This window comes from Coniophora puteana (genome assembly GCF_000271625.1).
Source record: "Coniophora puteana RWD-64-598 SS2 unplaced genomic scaffold CONPUscaffold_8, whole genome shotgun sequence".
NCBI lineage: Eukaryota > Fungi > Basidiomycota > Agaricomycetes > Boletales > Coniophoraceae > Coniophora > Coniophora puteana.
In genome coordinates, this window is record NW_006913060.1 from 1,792,259 (window position 1) to 1,814,783 (window position 22,525).

At 50.7% G+C, this 22,525-nt stretch overlaps 8 protein-coding genes across 8 annotated transcripts; 3 read left to right on the forward strand and 5 right to left on the reverse strand.

Annotated features, from left to right (window-relative positions):
* Positions 1 to 178: 178 nt before the first annotated feature.
* On the forward strand, positions 179 to 438 carry CONPUDRAFT_37837 (DUF775-domain-containing protein; the record flags this gene model as incomplete). Its single annotated transcript, XM_007771521.1, has 2 exons — positions 179 to 308; positions 383 to 438. Coding segments are annotated over 2 exons (186 nt in total), but the record flags the coding sequence as incomplete, so codon positions are not given.
* Positions 439 to 468: 30 nt separating this feature from the next.
* CONPUDRAFT_126456 (aldolase) lies at positions 469 to 2,421 on the reverse strand. The gene is made up of 3 exons (XM_007772120.1): positions 2,079 to 2,421; positions 1,498 to 1,986; positions 469 to 1,432 (listed from the first exon to the last, which is right to left on the reverse strand). Exons 1-3 carry the CDS (start codon positions 2,340 to 2,342, stop codon positions 1,106 to 1,108), a joined length of 1,080 nt encoding a protein of 359 aa, XP_007770310.1. The 5' UTR covers positions 2,343 to 2,421; the 3' UTR covers positions 469 to 1,105.
* A 638-nt stretch (positions 2,422 to 3,059) lies between these two features.
* CONPUDRAFT_126458 (cytochrome P450) lies at positions 3,060 to 5,115 on the reverse strand (the record flags this gene model as incomplete). The annotated part of the gene is made up of 9 exons (XM_007772121.1): positions 3,060 to 3,276; positions 3,346 to 3,474; positions 3,531 to 3,699; positions 3,767 to 3,866; positions 3,921 to 4,043; positions 4,099 to 4,348; positions 4,445 to 4,570; positions 4,645 to 4,878; positions 4,937 to 5,115. 9 exons carry the CDS (start codon positions 5,113 to 5,115, stop codon positions 3,060 to 3,062), a joined length of 1,527 nt encoding a protein of 508 aa, XP_007770311.1.
* Positions 5,116 to 7,159: 2,044 nt separating this feature from the next.
* Positions 7,160 to 8,477, forward strand: CONPUDRAFT_58547 (uncharacterized protein; the record flags this gene model as incomplete). The annotated part of the gene is made up of 6 exons (XM_007771572.1): positions 7,160 to 7,372; positions 7,427 to 7,579; positions 7,627 to 7,705; positions 7,752 to 7,864; positions 8,106 to 8,146; positions 8,201 to 8,477. The coding sequence occupies 6 exons, from the start codon at positions 7,160 to 7,162 to the stop codon at positions 8,475 to 8,477; spliced, it is 876 nt and encodes a 291-aa protein (XP_007769762.1).
* Positions 8,478 to 9,127: 650 nt separating this feature from the next.
* On the reverse strand, positions 9,128 to 9,939 carry CONPUDRAFT_74294 (uncharacterized protein; the record flags this gene model as incomplete). The annotated part of the gene is made up of 2 exons (XM_007771654.1): positions 9,128 to 9,333; positions 9,384 to 9,939. 2 exons carry the CDS (start codon positions 9,937 to 9,939, stop codon positions 9,128 to 9,130), a joined length of 762 nt encoding a protein of 253 aa, XP_007769844.1.
* Positions 9,940 to 12,405: 2,466 nt separating this feature from the next.
* Positions 12,406 to 14,419, forward strand: CONPUDRAFT_58162 (MFS general substrate transporter; the record flags this gene model as incomplete). The annotated part of the gene is made up of 10 exons (XM_007771547.1): positions 12,406 to 12,534; positions 12,594 to 12,767; positions 13,037 to 13,094; positions 13,153 to 13,166; positions 13,217 to 13,429; positions 13,481 to 13,585; positions 13,645 to 13,707; positions 13,801 to 13,868; positions 14,032 to 14,233; positions 14,288 to 14,419. Coding segments are annotated over 10 exons (1,158 nt in total), but the record flags the coding sequence as incomplete, so codon positions are not given.
* A 743-nt stretch (positions 14,420 to 15,162) lies between these two features.
* On the reverse strand, positions 15,163 to 18,560 carry CONPUDRAFT_145054 (uncharacterized protein). Its single transcript, XM_007772122.1, has 16 exons — positions 18,329 to 18,560; positions 17,709 to 18,276; positions 17,054 to 17,651; positions 16,909 to 17,001; positions 16,830 to 16,854; positions 16,698 to 16,779; positions 16,611 to 16,643; positions 16,532 to 16,557; positions 16,366 to 16,474; positions 16,167 to 16,309; positions 16,050 to 16,107; positions 15,930 to 15,997; positions 15,865 to 15,875; positions 15,680 to 15,815; positions 15,569 to 15,625; positions 15,163 to 15,512 (listed from the first exon to the last, which is right to left on the reverse strand). Exons 3-16 carry the CDS (start codon positions 17,074 to 17,076, stop codon positions 15,318 to 15,320), a joined length of 1,059 nt encoding a protein of 352 aa, XP_007770312.1. The 5' UTR covers positions 17,077 to 17,651; positions 17,709 to 18,276; positions 18,329 to 18,560; the 3' UTR covers positions 15,163 to 15,317.
* Positions 18,561 to 19,793: 1,233 nt separating this feature from the next.
* On the reverse strand, positions 19,794 to 21,536 carry CONPUDRAFT_74297 (uncharacterized protein; the record flags this gene model as incomplete). The annotated part of the gene is made up of 13 exons (XM_007771655.1): positions 19,794 to 19,988; positions 20,157 to 20,295; positions 20,345 to 20,355; positions 20,410 to 20,477; positions 20,528 to 20,585; positions 20,646 to 20,788; positions 20,841 to 20,949; positions 21,002 to 21,027; positions 21,078 to 21,110; positions 21,157 to 21,238; positions 21,290 to 21,314; positions 21,368 to 21,460; positions 21,514 to 21,536. The coding sequence occupies 13 exons, from the start codon at positions 21,534 to 21,536 to the stop codon at positions 19,794 to 19,796; spliced, it is 1,005 nt and encodes a 334-aa protein (XP_007769845.1).
* Between the last annotated feature and the right edge of the window lie 989 nt (positions 21,537 to 22,525).

A 22,525-nucleotide genomic window follows, 5' to 3' on the forward strand; every position in this document is an offset into this window, starting at 1 on the left:
CATGCAAAAGCACCGAGACGCGCGAGCAAAATCTAGATTATGACGTCCACCATCTCCTCCCCGTGCCCATCCCCCCGGTCTCCCTCACATCTCCTTACCATTCCCGCTCTTGTTGCCGCATAGGACCCAAAAGCTCAAAAAACACAGCTCAGGTCACGACATACGTCAATAGGAAGAAATGTTCGGCTGCTGCGTGGCAGGACGGCTGCTCCAGACGGACCTGCAGCAGGTCGACGAGACGCACGCGCTGTTCGAGCTCCCTGCTGCGAGTACGATCAATCATATCTCTGTATTTCTCCTCGGAACTGGTGAGCTTCCCATTAGGCGATTGGTCTAGTATGAAGGGCAAGAGCTGACGAGAGTCGTTGCGCTGTGCTCCCAGTGCCCTTCCCAGACGGCTACGGCGCGACCGTGCACTTCTTCTGGCCCGGAAAGGGCTCGCAGGTGCTCGGAATGTGCGTCCCCATACTCACCCACTAACACGCTGTACCCAAGCTAACATCGCCAATCTCTCTTGCCAGGCTCTCCAACGAAAAACCCTCCGCCATCTTCCGCCTGCGCGGGACCTACTCCACATCGAGCACACCCACCGCCTTCTCCGCCAACCCCGCCGCCGCTGCCTCGATGCAGACGAACGCAGCGCCGGGGGACGTCACCGCGATCCTCGGCTTCGCCATCGAGCCCCTGTCACAGGTGCTGTCGCAGGTCGTCGGGCTCGCTGCCGCGCAGGGCAGCAGTACCGCTGTCGGCGCGGCGAACAAGAACCCAGACGCGTCGCTGCTCGCGGAGCGCATCGCGAGGCATCTGTTTAACTATGTCGCGGGCTTTGTTCCTGGCGGGGGAGGGGCGACGATCACGCCGGACAGTATGGTGCCCATGGGCGTGATTCAGAAGTGGTATGAGAGTTTTGGGGCCAAGGTCAGAGCGGGTGGCGTTGGATTTTTGGAGAGGATGGAGTAGGCAATCGAGCGGGATGTATCGGACAGTATGGAGGATTGAACGATGGTATACATCGCTTTTATTATCTGCATGCTGTTTACATGATGCTAGCACAACTATGGATCAATTAGTATTTTACACGATATATGCGCCCCTTGTCAAGACTTCAGAGCTTGGCCTTTTCTCCCTCCTTCCTCCTCTGCCGCTCCTTGCGCGCAGCATATGCCCGTCCTACACGACTCGTGCTCTGTCTGCTCAGTGTATCCGAGATCCATCCGCCGATCTCTGCGACGTCCTGCCATTTCGCGCCGCCCTGGACGCCGTATGCCGAGCCCTGGAGTGCGTAGATGACGTCTTCGGTTGCGACGTTGCCTGTCGCGCCCGGCGAATAGGGGCATCCACCGAGTCCGCCGACGGCAGCGTCGATGGTACGGATGCCGAAGGAGAGCGCTTCAAAGACGTTGGCAATGGCGGTGCCATATGTGTCGTGGAACTGTAGGATCGCGAACGGTCAGCCACCCAAGCGGAAGACGACAGAAAGAGGGAGAAGAAACGCACATGCCCAGCCAGCTTCTCCACCGGCACGTCCTTGCCCACCTCCTCCAGCATCGCCCGTGTCGTGCCCGGCGTGCCCGTGCCCACCGTATCGCCCAAGCTAACTTCGTAGCAGCCCATCTCGACCAGCGCCTTCGCCACCTCGCGCACCTTGCCCGGATCCGTCCGCCCAGAATACGGACACGTGTCCACGACGCTCACGTACCCGCGCACCCGGAGCTTATTGTCCTGCGCCTCGCGCGCGACGCTCTCGAGGCGCTGTAGCGACTCGAGCACGGTGCAGTTTGTGTTGGCCTGGGAGAACGCGTCCGAGGCGGCGGTGAAGATCGCGACTTCGCTGATCGGCGGGGGAGGGGTGTCGTGCGAGTCTGGGGAGGGCGTGTGCAGGATGGAGAGGAGGTCGGCGAGCCCGCGCGTGTTGGGCGTGAGGACGGCGTAGTGCGTGTTGGGGTGCCGCGGGAGGCGACAGACGACGTCAGCGGTGCCGGCCATCTGCGTGAGGCGGAGGGACATGAGAGGTTAGTCACGTCATGGAGCTAAGGAAGGTGGGGGAATCTCGGTGGAGGATGTGCATATAGGCATACCTGAGGAACCCACTTGGGGCTGACGAAGCTGCCCACCTCGACGTAGCGCAGGCCGGCACTCGCGAGCCGGTCGATGAGATCGACCTTGGTGTCGACGGAGATGGTGCTCTTCTCGTTCTGGAGGCCGTCGCGCGGGCCGACTTCGACTATGTTGACCAAGTTGCTTTGGGACGCTAACGATGCAGTCGCCAATTGCCTGGCTTGTGTTCGTGCGCAGGAGCGCGTTAGAGCGGTGGCGCGTGAGCGCGCTAGAGATGAGGACATGAAGGCAATACGGAATTTATGTTGTTGCGGTGATGAGAAGAGGTATGGACTAAGAGCGAGAGCGTTTAGATAGCTCGAGAATGTCCTACGCAAGTCATTCCAAGTATTGCTCACTGTCGACGTCGATGCGCGTCATGACCCACCCGAGCGAGCGCTTACCGCCACCCGGAGCGCTTCAGCCGATAGCCGAGTTCCGCCTCATCGCTATGTCTGCGAAGCAACTGCGAAGAACTTGACATTGTATACGTAAACAGCCTTGTACTTCCACTACCTTCACTCGAGTTTGATCAACCGACATCGCCTGCAAGAACTATCAATATCTGTTTTCCCTTCTCGGTTTCGCTACCCTTTTTTCACACCTTGATCAGCCGCAATGTCTGCTTTCGCTCCAGGCGGGCGGGTGTCTTGACAATTGCAATGTAGAATAGAGGAATTTACTAGCAGGTAAGGAGATAGATAGACACATTTGGATACTTCATCTCAGACTATTGTATTCTCAACCCAGGTCGTAGGGGGTGCAAGTAATACCTGCGACAGAGACAGAATGACTCCGATCAACCTTTTCGTCTTAAAACAGCAGCACAATTGTGTTCGATTATAATGCGGAATGAAACAGTTGATAGTAAATGTAAACTAGGTAAATGTGAGTAAAAAAGGAGAGACTCGTATCTCATAATCAAAGAAAGTCTCATTGTTATGACTAAACTGTCTCCATTTCTAGATGCTACGGTCACGGAGAAGTTGCTTGATCTCATCAACACTCCGCCGCGGCTCAGTAACTACTTTGAAGCCGCGGTGATGCGCAATGACGCCGTCGTCGTACGCGTTCACGTCGATAGGTGCTTTCGGGTCCTCCGTGATGCGGAACGCCCAGAAGAGGAGGGCCATGGTTGTGAACATCGATCGGTTTGCGACGTACTGTCCGGGGCAGACACTGCAGTAGAATAGAGTGTTAGCAAGATGGTTGAAGCATACTTTGAAGTAGAGAAAGGTGGAGGCGTACCGTCTACCGAAACCGAAGGTAAAGTACCGTATATCCTTCTGGGACTTGAGCTGGCCGTCCTCGGTCAGCCAGCGCTGCGGGTCGAACTTCTCTGGGTCTGGGAATGCTTGTGGGTCGCGAGATATTGCCCTTTAAGCGAGTATCACCCATCCGCACTCTTAGCTGCAGGATGAATGGAAACGCACCAATGGTTTCCCAGAATGGATGCGCCCTCCGGGATATGATATCCGTTCCACGCAAAATCGGCGGTTGCCTTGTGCATGAATCCGAGCGGGACAATTGGGCGCCAGCGCAAAGTCTCCTGAGTGAAGGCTTCGAGGTACGGCAGGGTGTGCATGTCGTCGGGTGTCGGCACTGTATGTCAAGGCCAAGGCGTTGTAAGACATGCTGCTGTCAGCCGATGCTTGCGGATGTGACGTACCGCGATCACCGATGACAGAGTCTATTTCCGCATGGATCTTGACCTGTAGCTCGGGGTGCGTTGCAGCTGCCAGAACGATGTTGGACATTCCAACGGCGGTCTGATGCCGTGTGGTTCAGCAAGGGGCTTAGGGGTAAGAGGGAATAGAACGCACCGTATCCGAGCCAGCGGCATAGAGCGCACCCGCGAGATACGCCATCTCATCCCAGTCGAGACCATGCGCCTCCGGGTTCTCGAGCAGATACCGCGTGAACGAGGGTCCGTCTGCGCCTTCCTCCTATTAACATCGAGGTGTGTCAGCTCACGGATACGATGCGTAAGCTAGCACTCACCATCGCGCTCTTTGTCTTCCCGATTTGCTCGCTGAACAACGCGAGCTCGGACTTGTGATATTGTTTGAGCTCTGGCGCGTATCCGGGGAGGTACTGCAGCCACGGGAGCCGGTCGACGAGGTAAGTGCCTGGGCGGAGGACACCCGTGAAGCGGTCGAGAACCTCGTGGATGCGCACGATGTCGGGGTCTTGGAATGAGGATGGAGCGGTCTTTCCGTACGTGATCTTGAGTGTGACGGTCGCCGCGTACCTATAGCCGAAGTAACGTGGGTCAGCTTCCGAGGGATGAAAATAGGTGAAGTAGAAGGCGCAGAAAGGCGCGATAAGATGGTGCGAAACAACTTACAGCTCTGCATGATGGTGGACAAGATCAGGGCGCTCAAAAACATTGAGCACGTATCTCTTCGCAGCCTCGAACTGAATGGGGGAGTATGACTTCGCAATCTTTGGCTGCAGTGGTTCGTGTACTGCCCTGTCAAATCATCACAAATTGTGTCAGTTTCATGCAGTCGTCATAGCACGGCCAGGAAAGGGCGAGCCACTCACTTGCGCATCCGCCTGAACCGATCTCCCGCTGGCTGCAGCAAGATCCGCTGCCCACCAGAGACAATGGTCCCCGCCGCGACAATCTCCGGCCGACTGAGCGTGACGCCGCCCTGTCGCTCGAGGATATCTAGCGCGGCCTGAACGGTACCGATCACGATAGTGACGTTGCTCCCGCTGCGGAGGGAGTAGACATCGCCATATTGCTCAGTCAGCTTCGTTAGTTCCACATGAGTGCTGGGTTTATCCACGTCAGGAATCTAGCGCTTCCAGAGAAGTGGATGAGTGGGCGTACTTGTGAGCCGGGATTGGGCTCTTCCAGAACCACTCGGCCGGTGGGCCAGGAGGAAGGGCTGAGAGGCGTCGAGAGTCTTGAATCGCTTTGCGAACGAGATACGTCGTTATCGTGGCTGCGGCTGCACCACCGATGAGGAGGGAGGGGTGAGTGTTTGAAAGGAAGTCTGCGGAGGACATGATTGTATGAGCTGGTGGGGACTTGAAAAATCTGCTCCTGGTTCAATGTTATATACATAACCCCTATGTTGCACAGTCAAACAGCATGCAAGGGTGTCCGAAACAGCTCGGCAGATAGATATGATCGATGAGTCTGGTGGTCTGAATCATGACAGAGCCGCAATCGGGTCGTGGAGAGAGGAGAGGTGCTTTCTTGCCCAAGAAGGCTCTGGACCTGGAGCAAGGACAGACGATCGGCCGACTCGTGCCCCATATAGGAGCACCTCACATAAGCTTTGCGTCTTTGACTTGCCCTCTGACTCCGCATCCGGCTCGTGGCAAGAGGATCTGCAACACATGGAGTGCGACACAGCAGGAAGATCATGACGTCCGTCCGAGCCCGTCGGGCAAGATCCCCCTGACGCGGAGGCATTCTCCCATGGATCGACATGCCTATTGAGAAATTAGGCAGCACGCACAAGTCAGCATCCAGCCAGCCGCGGACTCCTCTTCGACGGAAGGAGAAGACGATGGCACTATACACTGTATACGGTCAGCTTGTGATACACGCCCCACATATATCAAGACGCCTTACACACACATGCGCTAATAACGCACTGCTTATCCATGTCCATCCTCAAACGTGTCGCCCGTCAATAATCGCGCTAATATCTTCGACATTCCTCTCAAAGAACACCTTGAACCCCACATATACATATGATGCCTTGCAACGCATCGATACGACGTGTTCGCATACAAGGTACACCAGCTCCACAATGTGAACGATTTCAATTGGTATGCAACGCTGTGCACTGAACGGTCACTGTATGCACACACGAGCGATGCATTAGCAAGCAGACACAAGATGCGTGGAGAGATTGGTAAGGGACGGGCAAGAAAGCGAGCGACTCGGACGCACCAGCTTCCTATACCACACTACTACTTGTCCCGCCGAATCACCCTTCCGCAGCCTGGGCTGACACGACTCAAACGCTCGTGTACCGCCCTGCAGCTAAAAACGCTGTCACCGTCTTGAAAGACCCAGCACGAGGAACGAGTGCACTCACTTGCGCATCAGCTAAAGTCGAGGCCTCTGATACTTCTATGACACCGTCTCCGCAGCTACCGCCTCCGGCTGAATAAACGCGACATCATCTTTTGGGCTCGAGTCGATGGTAGTTCGAATGGCACCGAGGATGACCGCAATGTTGTTACTACTCTCCTCGGGTCACTGTCCGACCAGGTGAGCGACAGCGAATTACATGTGGCAGTGCGTTGGAAGCGGGAGGGCATCCGTACGAGGTTCAGGAGGAGATAGCACGAAAGCACTAGGATGTGTAGTCGCACTTCCAGAACACAAAAGGACTGGAGAAGAAAGTGCCGTGTCTGCCAGTGTCTGTCTCACGGAGATCTGAAGGCGAATGGATGGCTGGAGCTCATGATTCCTCTATCGACATCTCCTTCGTTCCTTGATCACATTGTTGAGTGTACGTTGAATGTCGGTGGGGTAGGCAAATGGACGAGTCTGAAATTCTTTTGGACGTTGGAGGCAAGTTGTTCGCCAGTGGAGAGCGTAGGTGCAACGGGCGTTCGGGCCGGATTATTACCGCTACATAGCCGAGTTCCGAAAACCGACCCAGTACACACTCTCAGGCTGGCTCCTTCCCTTCCGTTTGTTTTCTCGAAGTGGTTTGCACTGGAATCACCATCGGCGAATCCGGAAAATGTTATATCGGCGGTGAGCCACTGATTCTTCCATCACCTGATGATCTCAGATTGTTCCATCGGACACATTGCACTTGCATTGCACACATTGGTACCGAGATTGCTACGGCGGAACACAGCTGGCACTCACGCTAAAGGCAGGTATGTGTGCTTTCTTGATAAAGAATAGCACTAACAAAGGATGCTACGATCAGTTTCACTGATCACAGGTATGTTCCAAATTTATAGTACATAGCTTTCGTTGGCAGCTTATAAGCACACATAGAAAGCCGATCACATCTCAGCTGATCACGAAGATCAACCTCCAAGCTCTCGCTTCCTGGCCATCTGTTTTACGTTCATGACAACATCTCAAGTCACAGTTGAATCCGCAACGCTTGCAGGAACTTGTCTCGAGAGTTTTGTTTACGGGATCTTCTTCGCTCTTTTCTTTCCGTCCATCTATGTGCTGGTCAAGCGAGAGCAGGACAACCGTTCCAGAACACACTCGAAACGCTCAGCCACATATCCGTTAATTATCACGTCTGTACTGCTGTTTGTGTTTATTACTGCGGTAAGTGAAACCGATTAACTGTTCAAGGCATCGGTTGACTTTCTAGTACTATAGCACTGGATTTGCACCTTTATCCGTTTATTTCAGGCCTACATCACGGAAGATGCGTCCAAGGCACCGTCGTTTCTTGCGGATTTACTCGTGCCCGCTGTAATTATAATCAATGGGATGTTGATTGCGAGCATGATCACGGCTGATTCGATGGTGGTGAGCACCAGTCGTCACATTCAAGGAGTGACCTTAGATTATAACAGATATATCGTCTCTGGATAGTCTGGAACAAGAATCGCACCGTCATGGTATTCCCATGCTGCACCCTTGTGGGGCTCTGCGGTGCGTCTACTTACGACTTTTCTTGATACTATCTAACAAGTGTCAGTGTCCGGAGCCGGATATTTGTATCAAATTGCGCAGAAAGACTCATCATACAACATATACTCCCCAGTTGTGGACAGGTGGATAAACTCAACCTGTATATTCACCCTCGTGTGGGTCACTATTGCGAGGAGTTGACTCCGCTGACTCGATTTCCGAATACAGAACAAATATCTATGGCACCAGTACGCTTGCACTGTATTTAACACGTACGATTGTCTAACACAGTCATAGGCTTTATTGTGTGGAGGATCTGGAACGTAAGCCGTGACTCGGGACCCGTCCTCGGACGTAGCATAATGGTAAGTGACTGCTATTGCTGAACATAGAAGCACTAAAGTTCAGAACATGGGAATAGCCTACTGTCGCAATCTTGGTTGAGAGCGCCATGATTTATACGTGAGCTTCCCATTACCATTATTCGCCTCCTCTGGTTCTTACTTTTAGCAATAGATCCTGGGTTATTGTTTATTTTGGAGTTTATCAAGCCGGATCCAATGTTGAGACTCCTATCGTGTTGTCAATGCCAGAAATTGCCGGCATCGCATGCATGCTCATCAGCGTCAGAGTTGGTCTAGGGTGGGCGAATGATGGTCTCAAATCTCAGAAAAGGAACCCTTTACCTTCAAGTCACGGGCAACAAATGCGCGACTGTGCGGTACACAAGACCGCTGTGGTCAGAGATGTTGGTGAATACGAGTTGCCATGGGTTGTAAAGCCGGCGTCTTGAACCACCTCGACTTGCGGAACGTCATCTGTAAACATAATTACTCCCACGTTCGTAGGGTTGAGCGTAGCGTATGAAAGGGCATGATTTTTTCTGTTTATACAACTAGATGCACGAATAAATGGGACTACAGGATAACTCGAATGCTTGATGATAATGTATGAGTCTAGTGTGAAAGGTGTTAAGATATGAAATAGGTGATGCATTCATGAAGAATGGGTGAAATACAAATTTATCATATCCCATGTCCATATCTAATCAAGAGTGAGAGAAGGTTATGCGGGAGAAAGTTTATGCGATAATGCTGAATCAGAAGAAAACATCGATGTTGCTACTAACGACCGAACCGAAGGACATCGTGTCTGACCGATCACCGTCAATATCATCATTAACATCTCATATATTAACCAGTGTCGGCGAACCATAGTTAGCATCTGTTATAGACATGTACGATAGGCTGGTCAAACCCTCACGCTCGCCGAGTGGACTGAGGAAAATAGACATCGTCGTCGTCTCCGATCGTCTCGGTGTTTCGCGACATCCCAAAGGAGTTGCGTGGGATACAAGGATAGCCGGAAGTGGAGATCGGTGATCAGTCGTGAACTCGTCAGCTTGTGTAGCAGAGATGCGGAGACTAGTAGATCGTGAAGGTGTCAGTAGAGTGTGACGTCCTCGAGGAGGTCCCAAAGGTTTTCGGGTGCAGCGTTAACGTCGGCGATGTGGCACACGCGAATCGAGGTGGATGTGGGTACAGATTCGCTCCAAGCACTCGGAGAGGTGATAGTGGATGTTTCATCGTTCTTCTGACAATATTCATGATGAATGGCTACGGCGGCCCACAAGGAAGTGCCCGACACATCTAGAGAAACTATTAGGAAGTATGTCAGATAGAGAGGAAATAAGGCTCACGAATGGGACTGCCTCCACAGGCAGAAGGCCCGTGGTTGCCATTCAATTCCTCCATGGATCCTTTATGGTCGACACTCTGCGTAGTAGGAGATGGAGACAGTCTGGGAGTGTCGACTACACGTATGACAGTCGAGGCAGGGTGATATGTTGGGATGGGTTGTGGGGTAGCTCCCTGCTCATAAAGAGCCGAGAAGGAGATGAAATTGCGACCATCTTCGTCCTTCCTGACGAAGGGCTTAGATGAGGATTCGGAAGCAACGGTATGAGCGGGAACAGGCTTGGAGAGCGGTACTGCGGGAGGAGCGGCAGGCTGGGAAGCGGCCTTGGGCGGGACATGGTGGAGAATGTTGTTGTTATTGGCGGGATGGAGAGAGTGATTGAGGGTGCGGTTGGCGACCACATCCGGCGTGTAGTCGTGGTGAGCCTGTCGCGTCCTGAAGGCGTTCCAGAACTTCGATGGCTTCCTGCTGTCATCGTCGTTGTGGGTGGCCTTAATTTGAGTTGGCTTGGATTGCTTTCTCGATTTGGAGAAAGGGATGGTGATCTTGAACGCCATGGCGAAAAGAAGATAGAAGATGATGTTGAGGATGACTGATTGGGTTGGTAACTTGGTATGCGTATTGGGTGCTGGTGCCGCATGCTATTAATGGGATGGAGTAAAGGGGTTCGAGGAGTTCAAAGAGTACGCGCAGGGGATAATGCAGCGAGGTGGCAGTAGCCAAGGGGCCAAAAAAATGACGCAGTCATAGCCGAAATATTAGCGTTTCATCTACATCCATCGGCTCTATGATTCGTCAATGATTCGTACCAAACGACTTCGACTAAGAAACCGTGGTTAGCTTGAACCCCACGGGTGTGAATGAAGCAAAATACTCACATTTACACCCACAAATTCGCCGTTCATCGTAACTCAAATTGTTACAGTTGGCGTTCAACGTGAAACACAACGTGAAACGCGCTCCATAGGAGGTTAAAACGGTACGCGTCTTCGACGCGATCAAGTCACGTGCGAACAGATCAACTTCCCCGACGGCGACCGCGGCGCCGCCGGCGCGTAGAATTCACAGCTCATCAAGCGGCTCACTTCAACCTCACCGGTGTCGTTCACCTAAGAGCAAACAATGACGAAGGCACGTAACGATGTGCCTTCGATACGAGATATTCTCCAGGAAGATAACCACCAGCCGTCCGTAGACCACTTGCCCAAACCCCGACGTATCACTGATGATTATAGAAGGAAGCTCAGAGGGCTGAGGATCAAAGCTAGCTTAGGTTGAGTCTAGGGAATGGGAGCGTTCAGAGTGCTCTTCAACTGAAGGGTGTGTGGCCAACGAATGCTCCTGACTGTGCACCTCAGTTGTCTCCAAAGTTACCTCTTTTGTTTGGTCATGTGTCTACGGTCTGTGGGTTAGGGTTAGTACCTTAGGCCTTGGCCTTAGTAGTCGGCCCCGAGGACCGTTTCGGATGCTAAGAGTACATCCTAACAAGATCGACGCATTACTTTTCTAGTCTTTGGACAGAAAAACCAAAGTTTTGAGGTCTATAACCAGGGAATTAAACTCGGATCATCCCAGCCAGTAGGCCTTGTTAACAGGAGCCATGGTGTAAGCGGATACTAAGCTCAATATGAAACGCACTCCTCGCTCGATGTCCTTTCCAGCCTAACTGCCCGACAAGGGGTTGGTGGCACAAACTGGTTGCCTGTCTGAAAGGGGTGGCGTTTCTGGTGAGGCATAGGGCTTCCTTGATTGAATACTCTGTAATGGGGAATGAGTCGCCTTCAATGGTACTTCTCTCAAGCACGGTGTCAACTTCGCTCCGAAGCGCCGCGAACCCGCTAGCGTTCGTTAAGGAAGTTCGCTAGCATCCATACAAATTTCTCATGTAGTCGAAAGGCGCTACTTATACAGAACGGTCACCGAGCAAGCATTGATAGGAGATGCGGTAAAACCTCAGACAAGCACGTTAAGGAGGAGCGCGGCACGGTTGTCTTCGGAGCCCCTATGGAATGGGCAACATCTAAGAACCCCTCACACGACCTTCACATGAGGATATCCTGGCCAAACACGCACTTGCTGGCTCTGTACAAGGGACTAATATCCCTTCAGGCATACTAGCATGTTTGGCTCGGGGTCATGGTGGAGATTTGGACTGGTATATGGTGGAGAGGCAATGAAAAGGAAGACCCAGACGCGGCGAAGTCTCGATTCCCACGATTAGCCAGATGTTTGAAGGTTCGTCGTTCAATATTTCAATGTCATTCGGGTAGGGAAACGCCGCGATGTCGCGTTTTCAGCCGAACTGCGGCAACGATAGTTTTGTGACGACGACGAGCTCCTAGCCTGAGAGAATCGAGACAGGTTATAAAATAGGGTGATTTCAACTATGCGAATGTGGCGGCTCTTGTTCCATAATTGCAATCGCAAGAGTGATTCGAGTCTACCTCGGAACACTTTCGGTTCTCGGAGCCGCGGGATTTGGGTTGTTCAAACCGACTTCGAACCGTCCAATTCACTCCATCAGAGTGATTCAAAGATAATTAATATACGTCGATTTACGTCACAGAATCAAACAGACGTCAACGTTTCAACAGAGCTCCTAAGGATCCATTTCACGGGGGTCGATGCAGCCGATGAAACAAACGTGAAGTTCCGAACGTGTTCTCGCGGTGCACTTTTGGGACTTCAAGCTTCATGTATGGACACATGTGAAGCTTCAACAAAGCTTTGCCATACTCATTCGAGTCGTTGAGTTACGTGAGCAGACGAGGTCAAAAGAGCATGCACACTTGCCAATCGAAAGTTTTGTCCCCTCTTCCTCTGCGTACTGTCACAGCATGACCATCGGGAATTTCGAAGCTGGTGGTGAAAAATATGTCCCTCACGCTGACGCACTACTTGTTACAGGTGTGGTCAACTCTCGTCCATCCTCTCAGCTGAAAGGAAAAGGCCTCTTCGTGGTCTTTGCGTGAGCATGATACGCGGCCCTTGTTGAAACTAGATCTGACATCACCCCTAGCTCCTTTCTCATCGCTCTCGGTCTCATTGTCCTGGATCAAACGATTCTTGCTACTGCTCTCCCCGTTATTGCTTCGCACTTTGACGCCGTATCGGACTTATCGTGGATAGCAAGCGCGTATTTCCTCCCTCAGGTAACTGCCATTGTACTTGAGAATATTATAGGCGCTGTATTCACTGCTCTGAACTATAGGCGGCTTTCATGTTGTTCTTTGGACGCATTTTGACGGTTGCGCCCGCCAAATACGTTTTCCTGGTGACAATTTCTCTCTTCGAACTTGGCAGTTTGTTCTGCGCCATCGCCCCTTCTGTCAACTTCCTCATCTTCGGAAGAGCTTTTGCGGGACTAGGGGCGTCCGGCTTGCTGGTGTGTATTATGTCCAGTGTCGGACGGGTGAGCTTCTCTATTACCTCCGTAAACGATGTTTGTATCCTCATTAATCACACCGCAAACGCCACAAGGTTACTGCGCTATCACAAAGACCTCTACTGATGTCTTCCTTTGGCGCATTGTGGGCAGCCTGCGCGGTTGTGGGACCTTTACTAGGCGGGGTGTTCGCAGGCAAGTCTATCCCACACTGCCACAATGATTATGATCCTCACTATTCGTGGAAATACAGACCATGCTTCATGGAGGTATGTGATATATTGTCTCTACGCATCTCGACGCTGATTGAACCTAGGTGGTGTTTTTGTATGTTGAAACCAGAACAATTGCTCGAATACAGTCTAACGTGTCCTCTGTACATCAGACATCAACTTGCCGGTATGTTACTTCGATTCTCGCAAAAGGTTTGATATCTCATTGTTGGCAAGTTTGGTGGCGTATGTGTCGCTTCAATTGCCGTGTTTCTCCCGAAGCTTGCGCCAGATGAGGATGGGAAAATGGCTCTCAATACCTGGTATAGTTTAGACTGGATCGGAACTATACTCAGTTTTGCTATGGTGACATTCTTTCTTATACCTTTGCAATGGGGTGGCGTTGTCAAGCCATGGAGCTCTCCAATCGTCATAGCTCTGCTAACGCTGGTAATGTCTCATTGTGATCTCAATAAGGTCTAGTTTCAACTTTCAGTCCAGTCAGGCGTGTTTACCGTTGCGTTTCTATTATGGGAACACCATCAAGAGGACGGAGCCATGCTGCCAACAAGCGTTTTCTTCCAGCGAAACATTTTCTGTGTTTGCGTAGCTACGGTGAGACTCTGAAGCTTCCACATATAGCTAAAATGCTTAACCTACATCAGTTCTTTGGCGGACTCAGTTTTGTTCTGGTCTCGGTGAGTATGTCTGCTAACTTTTGTCGAAATGTATCTCATGAAACGAGGTAGTATTACCTGGTAAGTTGTCAAACTTTGTGAAGCGAGAAGGAGGGCCAATAGACAACTTGAACCCGCTGGTAGCCCATATTTTATCAAAGCAAAGGCCACTCGGCCGTGAAGTCAGGTGTAGACATTCTTCCCTTTATAATGTGAGTTCGCTCGGGTACATGGCTTTATTTCATAATCTGACATGGGACCAGTGCTGGAGTCGTTTGTCCGTCCATGTAGCTCTGAGATAGTAAGATAGCGCTTATTGACTTCTGGCCAAACTTACAGCCGCCGTTGTAACGGGAGCAGTGGTTACGGTAGGAGCGTCACATCATGTCAAGGTCTTTTCTTACAGTCTGAATGTCAGAAAACGGGATATGCTTGGCCTTTTGTTCTACTTTGTCCCATGATTGCTTCAGCTGGATTTGGATTACTCTATACGGCACAAGCTCAAACTGATCTTCATCGCATCATTGGCTATCAGATCCTTGTAGGCGTTGGAATAGCTGGGTCCATTCAGCTTCCGGTGGATGGGAACCTTTCCTTTATCTTTTATCAAGTAACTCATGCATTTTTATAGATGGTAATCGCCCAGGGACGGGTTTCCCACGACGCAAAGCTCATCTCGATTGTGACCTCACTTGTCTCATTCTCTCAGCTCATGGGATGTACCGTTGGCCTTGCGTACGCACTGCTAAATCCCTATTTGTGACGTAACCATTAATGACCTTTCTCCTTGATATAGCGCCGCCGGAGCCGTATTCACCAGTCAGCTACGGCATGAGCTTTCTGTATTGTTTCCGGGAGCATCTCAGGACCTTATTGACGGAATAGCGTCCAACTTCGAGCTGGTATTTACGCTATCGGCCAAGGAGCAAGCTGGTGCAGTTGCGGCATACGTAACAGCGACCAACCATGTCTTCTTGATTGGTGTTCCCGCATCAGCTCTTGCTTCTTTGGCTGCCATTGGTGTAGGTTTCGAGAAGATTACTAAGCACACTTGATACCTTCTACTTTATGCCTGTTTAAATCCTACGAAGACATATGTAATTGACGGTCACGCGCTAAAGTAGCTACTTATTTACCTGGACAGTTGGTCAGCATTGGTGTTAACGTCAGAAACAGGATATTTGATTCATTAGAACTTGTGAGTACAATTGCCACCTGAAAGGTAAACACGACAGTCTGCAGACCGATGGTAGGACTGTCGGTGTGTCATACGTTATTCTTCTGCTTTCATGACCTTTGACGCGTAGCATTCTGGGATAATAAGCCTACAACAGTTGCCGTTACTCGAGCCAAAGCCCTCCTGATCGTCGTTGGGATGGAGATTCTCTGCCTTGGTCCCACCATGCTCCACATTAATGAGAAGTGCATTGCATCAACACCAGCACCCTGTGCGATGGACTGAATTTGGCCGGTCGTGTTTGTTGTCTCGCTGGACGTCTTTGCCAAGAAACCAAGATAGCATTTGTTGAAAGATCATGAGTGAACAGTAGTATGTACAGAGATTAAAGTGAGTCTAAGTATCGGCAAAACATCATTGGCGTGAAACATCATAACGGAAACGTGAGGTAAAGGAAAACCTGGCAGTACGGCATGGCTGGCGCTCATGTTTCCAAGAAAGAAGTTCGCTTCCCCGCCCAGCGCTCTTTGTAAGCACGCTCGGTAGGACTGGCGGGTGACGGTGGCTCAATCAAACTTTGAGTCTTGTCGCTGCTCGTGGTATCTACTCCTATCTCGTAGTCCATCGTGCCCGCTTTTGCGGTCTCAACCACCCGCTGAGATTCGACTTCTACCAGAATCTATCAAGTGAGAAGTGATCAATTTCAGCAAACACAGAGGATATGCGTTGGCTTACGCGGGAACGTCTCGGGTTGTAGCTAGGTCGACCCATTAGGTCTTTGACGTTGGCCATCTGACGCGTGATATGAGGATACGCTTCGGAAGGATCGAGTCAGTGTTGACATACCGAGGACTTCCGAGTGTGAGCACTCATGGATGGCCTCCCGCTTTCAATTGCATCCCGGAAGTACGTACGAGCGTTGAGCGTAGACATGAGGCAGTTCGAGTAGAGGTTGCACAGGTTATAGTTGAAGATCAAATGGCTAGTATTTACGTTATGCGAAGTTCGAAAGGAGAGGACAAAACCCTTACTATCCATCTCTCTACCGAAACAGGTTAGCATGTAAAAGAGATATGCAGGTAGGGGGAACACTTACATTCGTAAGGAAGAGAACAAGGTCTATCGTGGCCCAAATCGCTGTTATCATGCCAGTCTGCACCGTAACTAGACATCATGTTAGCGCTCATGTTTATTTGGATAGTATGCTATGGCTAACGGGTAATGATCTTGTCGATGATCGAGTCTGAGCCACTGAAGCCTTGCCTTTGGGTTTGCTACGCATGTGCGGTCAGTCCGAAGGACATCGGTACAACGAGGACATCATCGTGCTCACCAGATGGTACACCAAAGAAGCAGCGACGATGCAATCGCAAATCGTCGCACTAGCTAGCCAAAGGATGACGATGGCTTCAAACCTCTGGAAGTCCCGGAAGTTAGGAACGATCTGACACGCGATGGCGGTTCCAACTCCACACACTGCCGGTGGAGGGGAGCGTTAGCTAACGCGTATGGTATGTGAAATCGATACTTACATCCTTCGGTAATGAGGAAGAAGACAATGGCACCGAATGCCCAGTTATTACGCGTGAGTTGCTTGACCCTCCATGCAAAGAACGCTTGGACCATAGCACCGATTATTCCCTATCAAGACAGCTTAATTAGTGATAAATTTCGGCCAAGTATTTCCAATCAACTTACGTTCAATGCGGGGTCAGTGTTGAACACTGGAGTCGGTGTCAGTAAAGGTACACGTTCAGAGCGGTGAGGAACAACGTACACCAGTTTGCCACGGCTATGTAACTATCATCTCCTGAGTTGACGTCAGTGGTGGTATTCAGTGACTGCTTGAAATGGTAAGGCTCACCGAAGTGTATGACGAGGCCGTCGTAAATGTAAATCATGTCAAAGACCACCTTGACCGTGTCCGCGACAAGGAGCAACCCGACCTACAATGCCGTCAGTACGCAGAATGGGGTGTACATGTAAGGCCACTCACGAAAAGCTGCATGGACATCCGGTCCCTATGTTGCTCCAATCAGTCCCGATATGTCAAACACAACGCCAGGACCACTCACTTCTTGAAGGTCGTCCAATAGATGAACGCTTGCGCACATCGAACGCCGTAGAGAATAAGGTTGATGAAGATCCCTATGAGGATCGGACCTTGTCTACAGAAGGATGTTGAGTTCTACTCGTGTGGCATGGGAAAGAATGACTTACGCTGCTTCAGCAGGATTAGCCATACCGGACGTGGATCAACGTGATGCTAGGGAGCGAGCAAGGAGTCAGCCTCGAGTGGGGCGAGGCGCAGGAGGGAAATGTCGGGGGAGCAAGATCCGCCTGAAAAATGAACACAAGGAGATGTTTATGTATCGCTGGGCGAAGGTTTCGCGTACCGTAACGCCCTGCCGTTGGAAATCTGGACTCGGGACTGAATGGCGAAGAAGAAGAAGGGCCACATTGACAGGCGGTTAGTTAACGTGTAGATGCCGCGTACATGATAAACGCGGGGTGCAGAGAGCCTAATAAGTACTCAGCTAAACTTGGAGCCGGAGGTAGGGGACGATCCAGGGAGGCGAGCATCGACCCGCAGGGATCCGGATGCATATGTCGATACCACTACCTTCGGTGGAACGGAGAGAAAATATCGCTTATTACTTACCTATACACAACAGTTGTCAGAACTGCACCAAGTTCGAGAGTGTTGGGATGGTTTGAAGGCTTGAGGTGATACCATGTCTGCTGTACCAAAGTGAAGACGTCTACAACCTACAGTAATATTGAGTCATAGCATGTTCAAGGAGCATGCTCAGCATTACTAGTGACGCGTTCCTGTTAGAATTTGTGAGTCTTGGGACATAAAATAACTACCTACTGCGTCGCTATTCTGATCCTGCTGCCCTGGTGGCCTGGCAATTTGCACTCGGTTTCCAAAAGAATCCGTCCGAGGGGTTTGCTCTATTTCATACAAGATAGCATAGAAATTCGATGGGTGACTTTGTCTTCGAATCCTGATTCGCGTTGATGATGAGCGAAGCGTAGCGTTCGCCGTTCAACGTTCATGGGCCAGGATTCGGGTACCGGGCCTTGCCAAGGAAGCGTTGATATCGTTTGTAGCCGATGTCGACTTGGGAAAGACAAATTATTACGACATCCGACGCCCGAACAGAAGTGCCAATTGAATGCTTCTGTGAGCCCCGGCGCCAAGCGGGCATCCCGGTTGGGTTCCGAATCCCGACTAATTCTGTCGTCGGTCAGCGTATCGATGAGCTCGACTCTGACGTTGGTGTCGGCAGAAATCGCCCCCTATTTATCTTGTGGGACGTCTGGCGGACGAACTTCGGCGGTATGAGCCAAGGATGTTCATTGGGCACTGGCAGCACGTTCGTCAAGGTTCCAGCTGATTTGGGGCATTAGAACGGCGTCGCATGAGAGCACATCTGCTGCCCGTTCAATGTGAGTGCTGGGGTCTGTATCGAGTACCAGAATACTCACTGGTCCGTATTCAGATGGAGGTTAGACTTCACGCTCACCGCCGTGAACCCAGGCTGATTGAATCTGAAAGCTTATAGTTTCAAGCTGTGTGTCGCATCATGCATGCAAAATAGAGACCAGAGGCTAGGTATTTGCAGGAGTAGATCGCAGTTCTTCACGAACGACGGGTTAGCTTTAGATATTAGTCGGAGAATACAACGACATAGACTCGAGTAGTGAGAGATGAATCGATGATGCTCGCCATCGACCGAGAATGGCCTGCGCCTGTACCTGACGTTGCAGGCGCCACCATTCCAATCACCGCCGGCTTTTGCCGGCTCGGCCTATCACACAGCTTCTCGTATTCCAACGTTCGCTAAGCTGCCGCCACAGCGAATGTGTTCTAATAATTTTCGTCAATACCCCTTCAACGTTTCAACACGCATACATATACAACACATTGACCATCCTTGCCTCAAGCTCCCTCCCAAACGAAGCTTGAATTGACCGCTAGGTCATTTTTCGTAGACATTAATAGAACACATTGGATGAACAGATAGGGGGGCCAGAGAACCTGGCTTTTGGCTTTATCAAGGTCTTCACGAAATCTGAGAGGCAACATAAACGTCTATATTCCTCATCAGTCATCTCCTTTGCATGTCCTATAACGTGATCAGGGTACATACCATCATAGATAACTTGAAAGCAGTCTTCGCACATGTTGTCATCCTCCTGCTCGGCCATGAACATTTTCTCGCATGTGTTGCATTGCCCTTTTAATGCAGAACCGTTCGGTAGAGGTCCTCGACGCATGGGTTTGTAACCATGTGTGCGCTTGTTGTGCTTTGTGACCGCCGATGGATCCGCAGCACAGTGGTCACAGTCTGGGCATTCGTATGGTTTGAGGCCGGTGCTTTAGATGTTGAATCAACAAAGAAAGAAAGAGGCTAAGTCAGCCTGTGCATTGTACAGTGTCTCTGCGTCAGCCCTTACTTCTCTAGCTGCCATTGGCATAGGTTTCAGGAGTACTACTAAGGTCACTTGATAAGGTCTACTTTATTCCTGTTTCACTGCGACGAATAGCTATGTAGTTGACGGATATACGTGCTAAAGCAGCCACATAATTAATCGGACAGTTTCTTGGTATTTGTAATAGTATCAGTTGATATCAGACGTGTCGTGAGCTGTATTTCTGCTTTCATGACCTTTAATACGTAGGTGATTGAGATAACAAAGGACGGACATTCTACGCCACCATTATCTACGCTAATGAGCCGTGCCCTGTGTGATGCATAATGCATAAAGTTTGTCGTGTCGCTGAATGTCTTTTCCAAGAAACCAGGATAGCATTTGTTGATAGATTATGAGTGCAAAGTAGCATGTACAAGTACTAAAAAGAGTCTAACTATTGGAAAACGTCATTGGCGTAAAACGGCGTAACGGAACATGTTTCGAAGGAAACCCTGGGAGCACGGTACGCGGGCACTTATGGCTCTATAAAGGAAGTTCGCCTCCCCGCCCAGTGCTCTTTAAGAACACGCTCGGTAGGACTGATGGGCGACGGTTGCTCAACCCAGCTTGAGGCTTTGTCGCTGGTCGCAGTGTCCATTCCTATGTCATTGTCCAGTCTGGGCACTTTCGCGGTCTCAACCATGCGCTGGGATTCGACCTCTACCAGAATCTATAAAGTGGGCCGTAAGCTACCGTAACAAAAACAGAAATTATGGATTGAATTACGCGGGAAGGTCTCTGGCCGTAGCTCGGGCGACTCATGAGGTCTTTGACGTTGGAAATCTGGCGCGTGTTAGTGAGTATACACCCAAGAACGACGGAGTCAGAGTCGACATACCGAGGACTTGTTCCTAGTATGACCACTCATAGACGGTCTTCCGCTTTCGACTGCCTCCCGGAAGTATGTGCGAGCGTTGAGTGTAGACATGAGGCAGTTCGAGTAGAGGTTGCACAGGTTGTAGTTGAAGATCAAGTGGCTAGCGTTTATGTCAGACGTAGCCCGAAAGGAGAAAAGAGAGCGCTTACTATCCATTCCTCTACCGTAGCAGATTAGCACTCGACCGAGGGACGCAGGAAAGATGAACGCTTACATTCGTAAGGAAGAGAACCAAATCTATTGTGGCCCAGACTGCCGTTATCATACCAGTCTGTACCGTGACTAGACATGATATCAGCGCTTAGCTTCATCAGTAGTGTGCTTGGACTAACGGGCAATGATCTTGTCGATGACCGAGTCCGAGTTACTGAAGCCCTGTCTTTGAGTTTGCTACAAAAAGTGAATTGAGTCCAAAGGATATCAGTGGAGGGAGAACTGTGTCGTGCTCACCAGATGGTACACTAAAGAAGCAGTAACAATGCAGTCGCATAGGGCGGCACTAGCCAGCCAGAGAATGACGATAACTTCAAACCTCTGGAAGTTCTGGAACTCAGGGATAATCTGACAGGCGATCGCCGTTCCGATACCGCACACTGCCAGGAGGGGCCGTCAGCTAGTAGTGTGATAACTGAAGAACGTGCTTACATCCTTCCATCATGAGGAAGAAAACGATGGCACCAAATGCCCAGTTGTTACGTGTGAGTTGCCTGACCCGCCACGCGAAGAACGCTTGAACAATGGCACCGATGATGCCCTATCGAATGTCATCATGCCTGCCGAAGTCATGTCATGTGAGACCAACTTACGTTCAGTGCGGGATCCGTGTTAAATACTAGAGACGAAGTTGGTAAGCCATGCATTGGATGACGGAGAATAACGTACGCCAGTTTGCCACAGCTATGTAACTATCGTCACCTGAGACAACGTCAGCAGTGTATTTAGTTGAAGGCAACTGACTCACCGAAGTGAACGACGAGGCCGTCGTATATGTATATCATGTCAAAGACCACTTTGACTGTATCCGCGATGAGGAGTAGCCCAACCTACAAATGCCGTGAGTGCGAAGGAAGGGATAGGCATGTTGGGCCACTCACAAAAAGCTGCATAGAAATCCGGTCCCTGCGTTGCTTCCATAAATCCGCGCGCACCGTCCAAAAGCCGGGACCACTCACTTCTTGAAGGTGCTCCAGTAGATGAACGCTTGTGCACATCGAATACCATAGAGGATGAGATTGATGAATATGCCGATGAGGATCGGCCCTTGTCTAGAGGACCGGAGTGAGCTTTTACTCGTGTCAAGCAGTAAAGAATGACCCACGCTGCTTCAGCAGGACTGGCCATGTCGGACGTAAATAAGCGTGCTACCCGAGAGCGGACAAGAGGTCGACCTCGAACAGAGCGAAAAGCAAGGGGGAGCGTTGGGAGGAAGAGATCCGACTGAAAATTGAACGCGAGGCGAGGTTTATGTATCTCCAAGGAGAGGATCACGTAGTGTTGTCGGAAGTCGGGTCTCTGGACTCAATGGCGGATGGGAAGAAGGGCGACAATGACAGGCAGCTAGTGAACGTGCAGACGCCGCGTACACGATAAACGCGGGGAGGAAAACGTCTAACGAGTGTTAAACTATATATTAAGGCAGCTAATCAATGACATACGATCACAGGAGGCGAGCATCGGGGCGCAGGGATATGTTGATACTGTCCTCGACGGAACGGAGAGGAATTGTCGCCTAGCAGTTACGTACACGCAAGAATTGTTAAGACGGCACAAAGAACGTGTCACTCGCTGCTTTGGGAGGCTTCAAAGGACGCTTTGTTAGAACTACAGAAGAAGATTTCAACAACATACCGATAAGCTAAATAGTGTCTTGATAAAGCACGTTTGGCATTGCTGGTGATGCACTCTTGTCGGATTTTGAGGCTTGGAACATGTTATTAGCTGCTGACCCCGGCCCTGCTTTCGGCCCTGCCTTGTCAAGCTTGATCCGGGTTCATTACCCTCAAAGAATGCCGGATACAGTTTACTCGGTTTCATGTACTTTAGCAAAGAGTAAACCATGATCATCTTGCTCACCTGGTGTCATCGACAGGCCACGTAAAGCGTTAGCCTCGTATGGGGTCATACATTAAACGCCCAATGTTCAAGCTTGAAGTCAAACTCGAGACTTAGCACCAGGCCTGCCAAGAACTTGTTCAACCGACGTCGGCTTCGGAGGTAAGGCATTACGACATCCGATGCCCGAATAGAAGTTCCAATTGAAGCTCCCGCAAGCGCTCGACGGTTACTATCGGGCATCCCGGTCGAGATCTGCCACTATGTCGAGAGTCCCG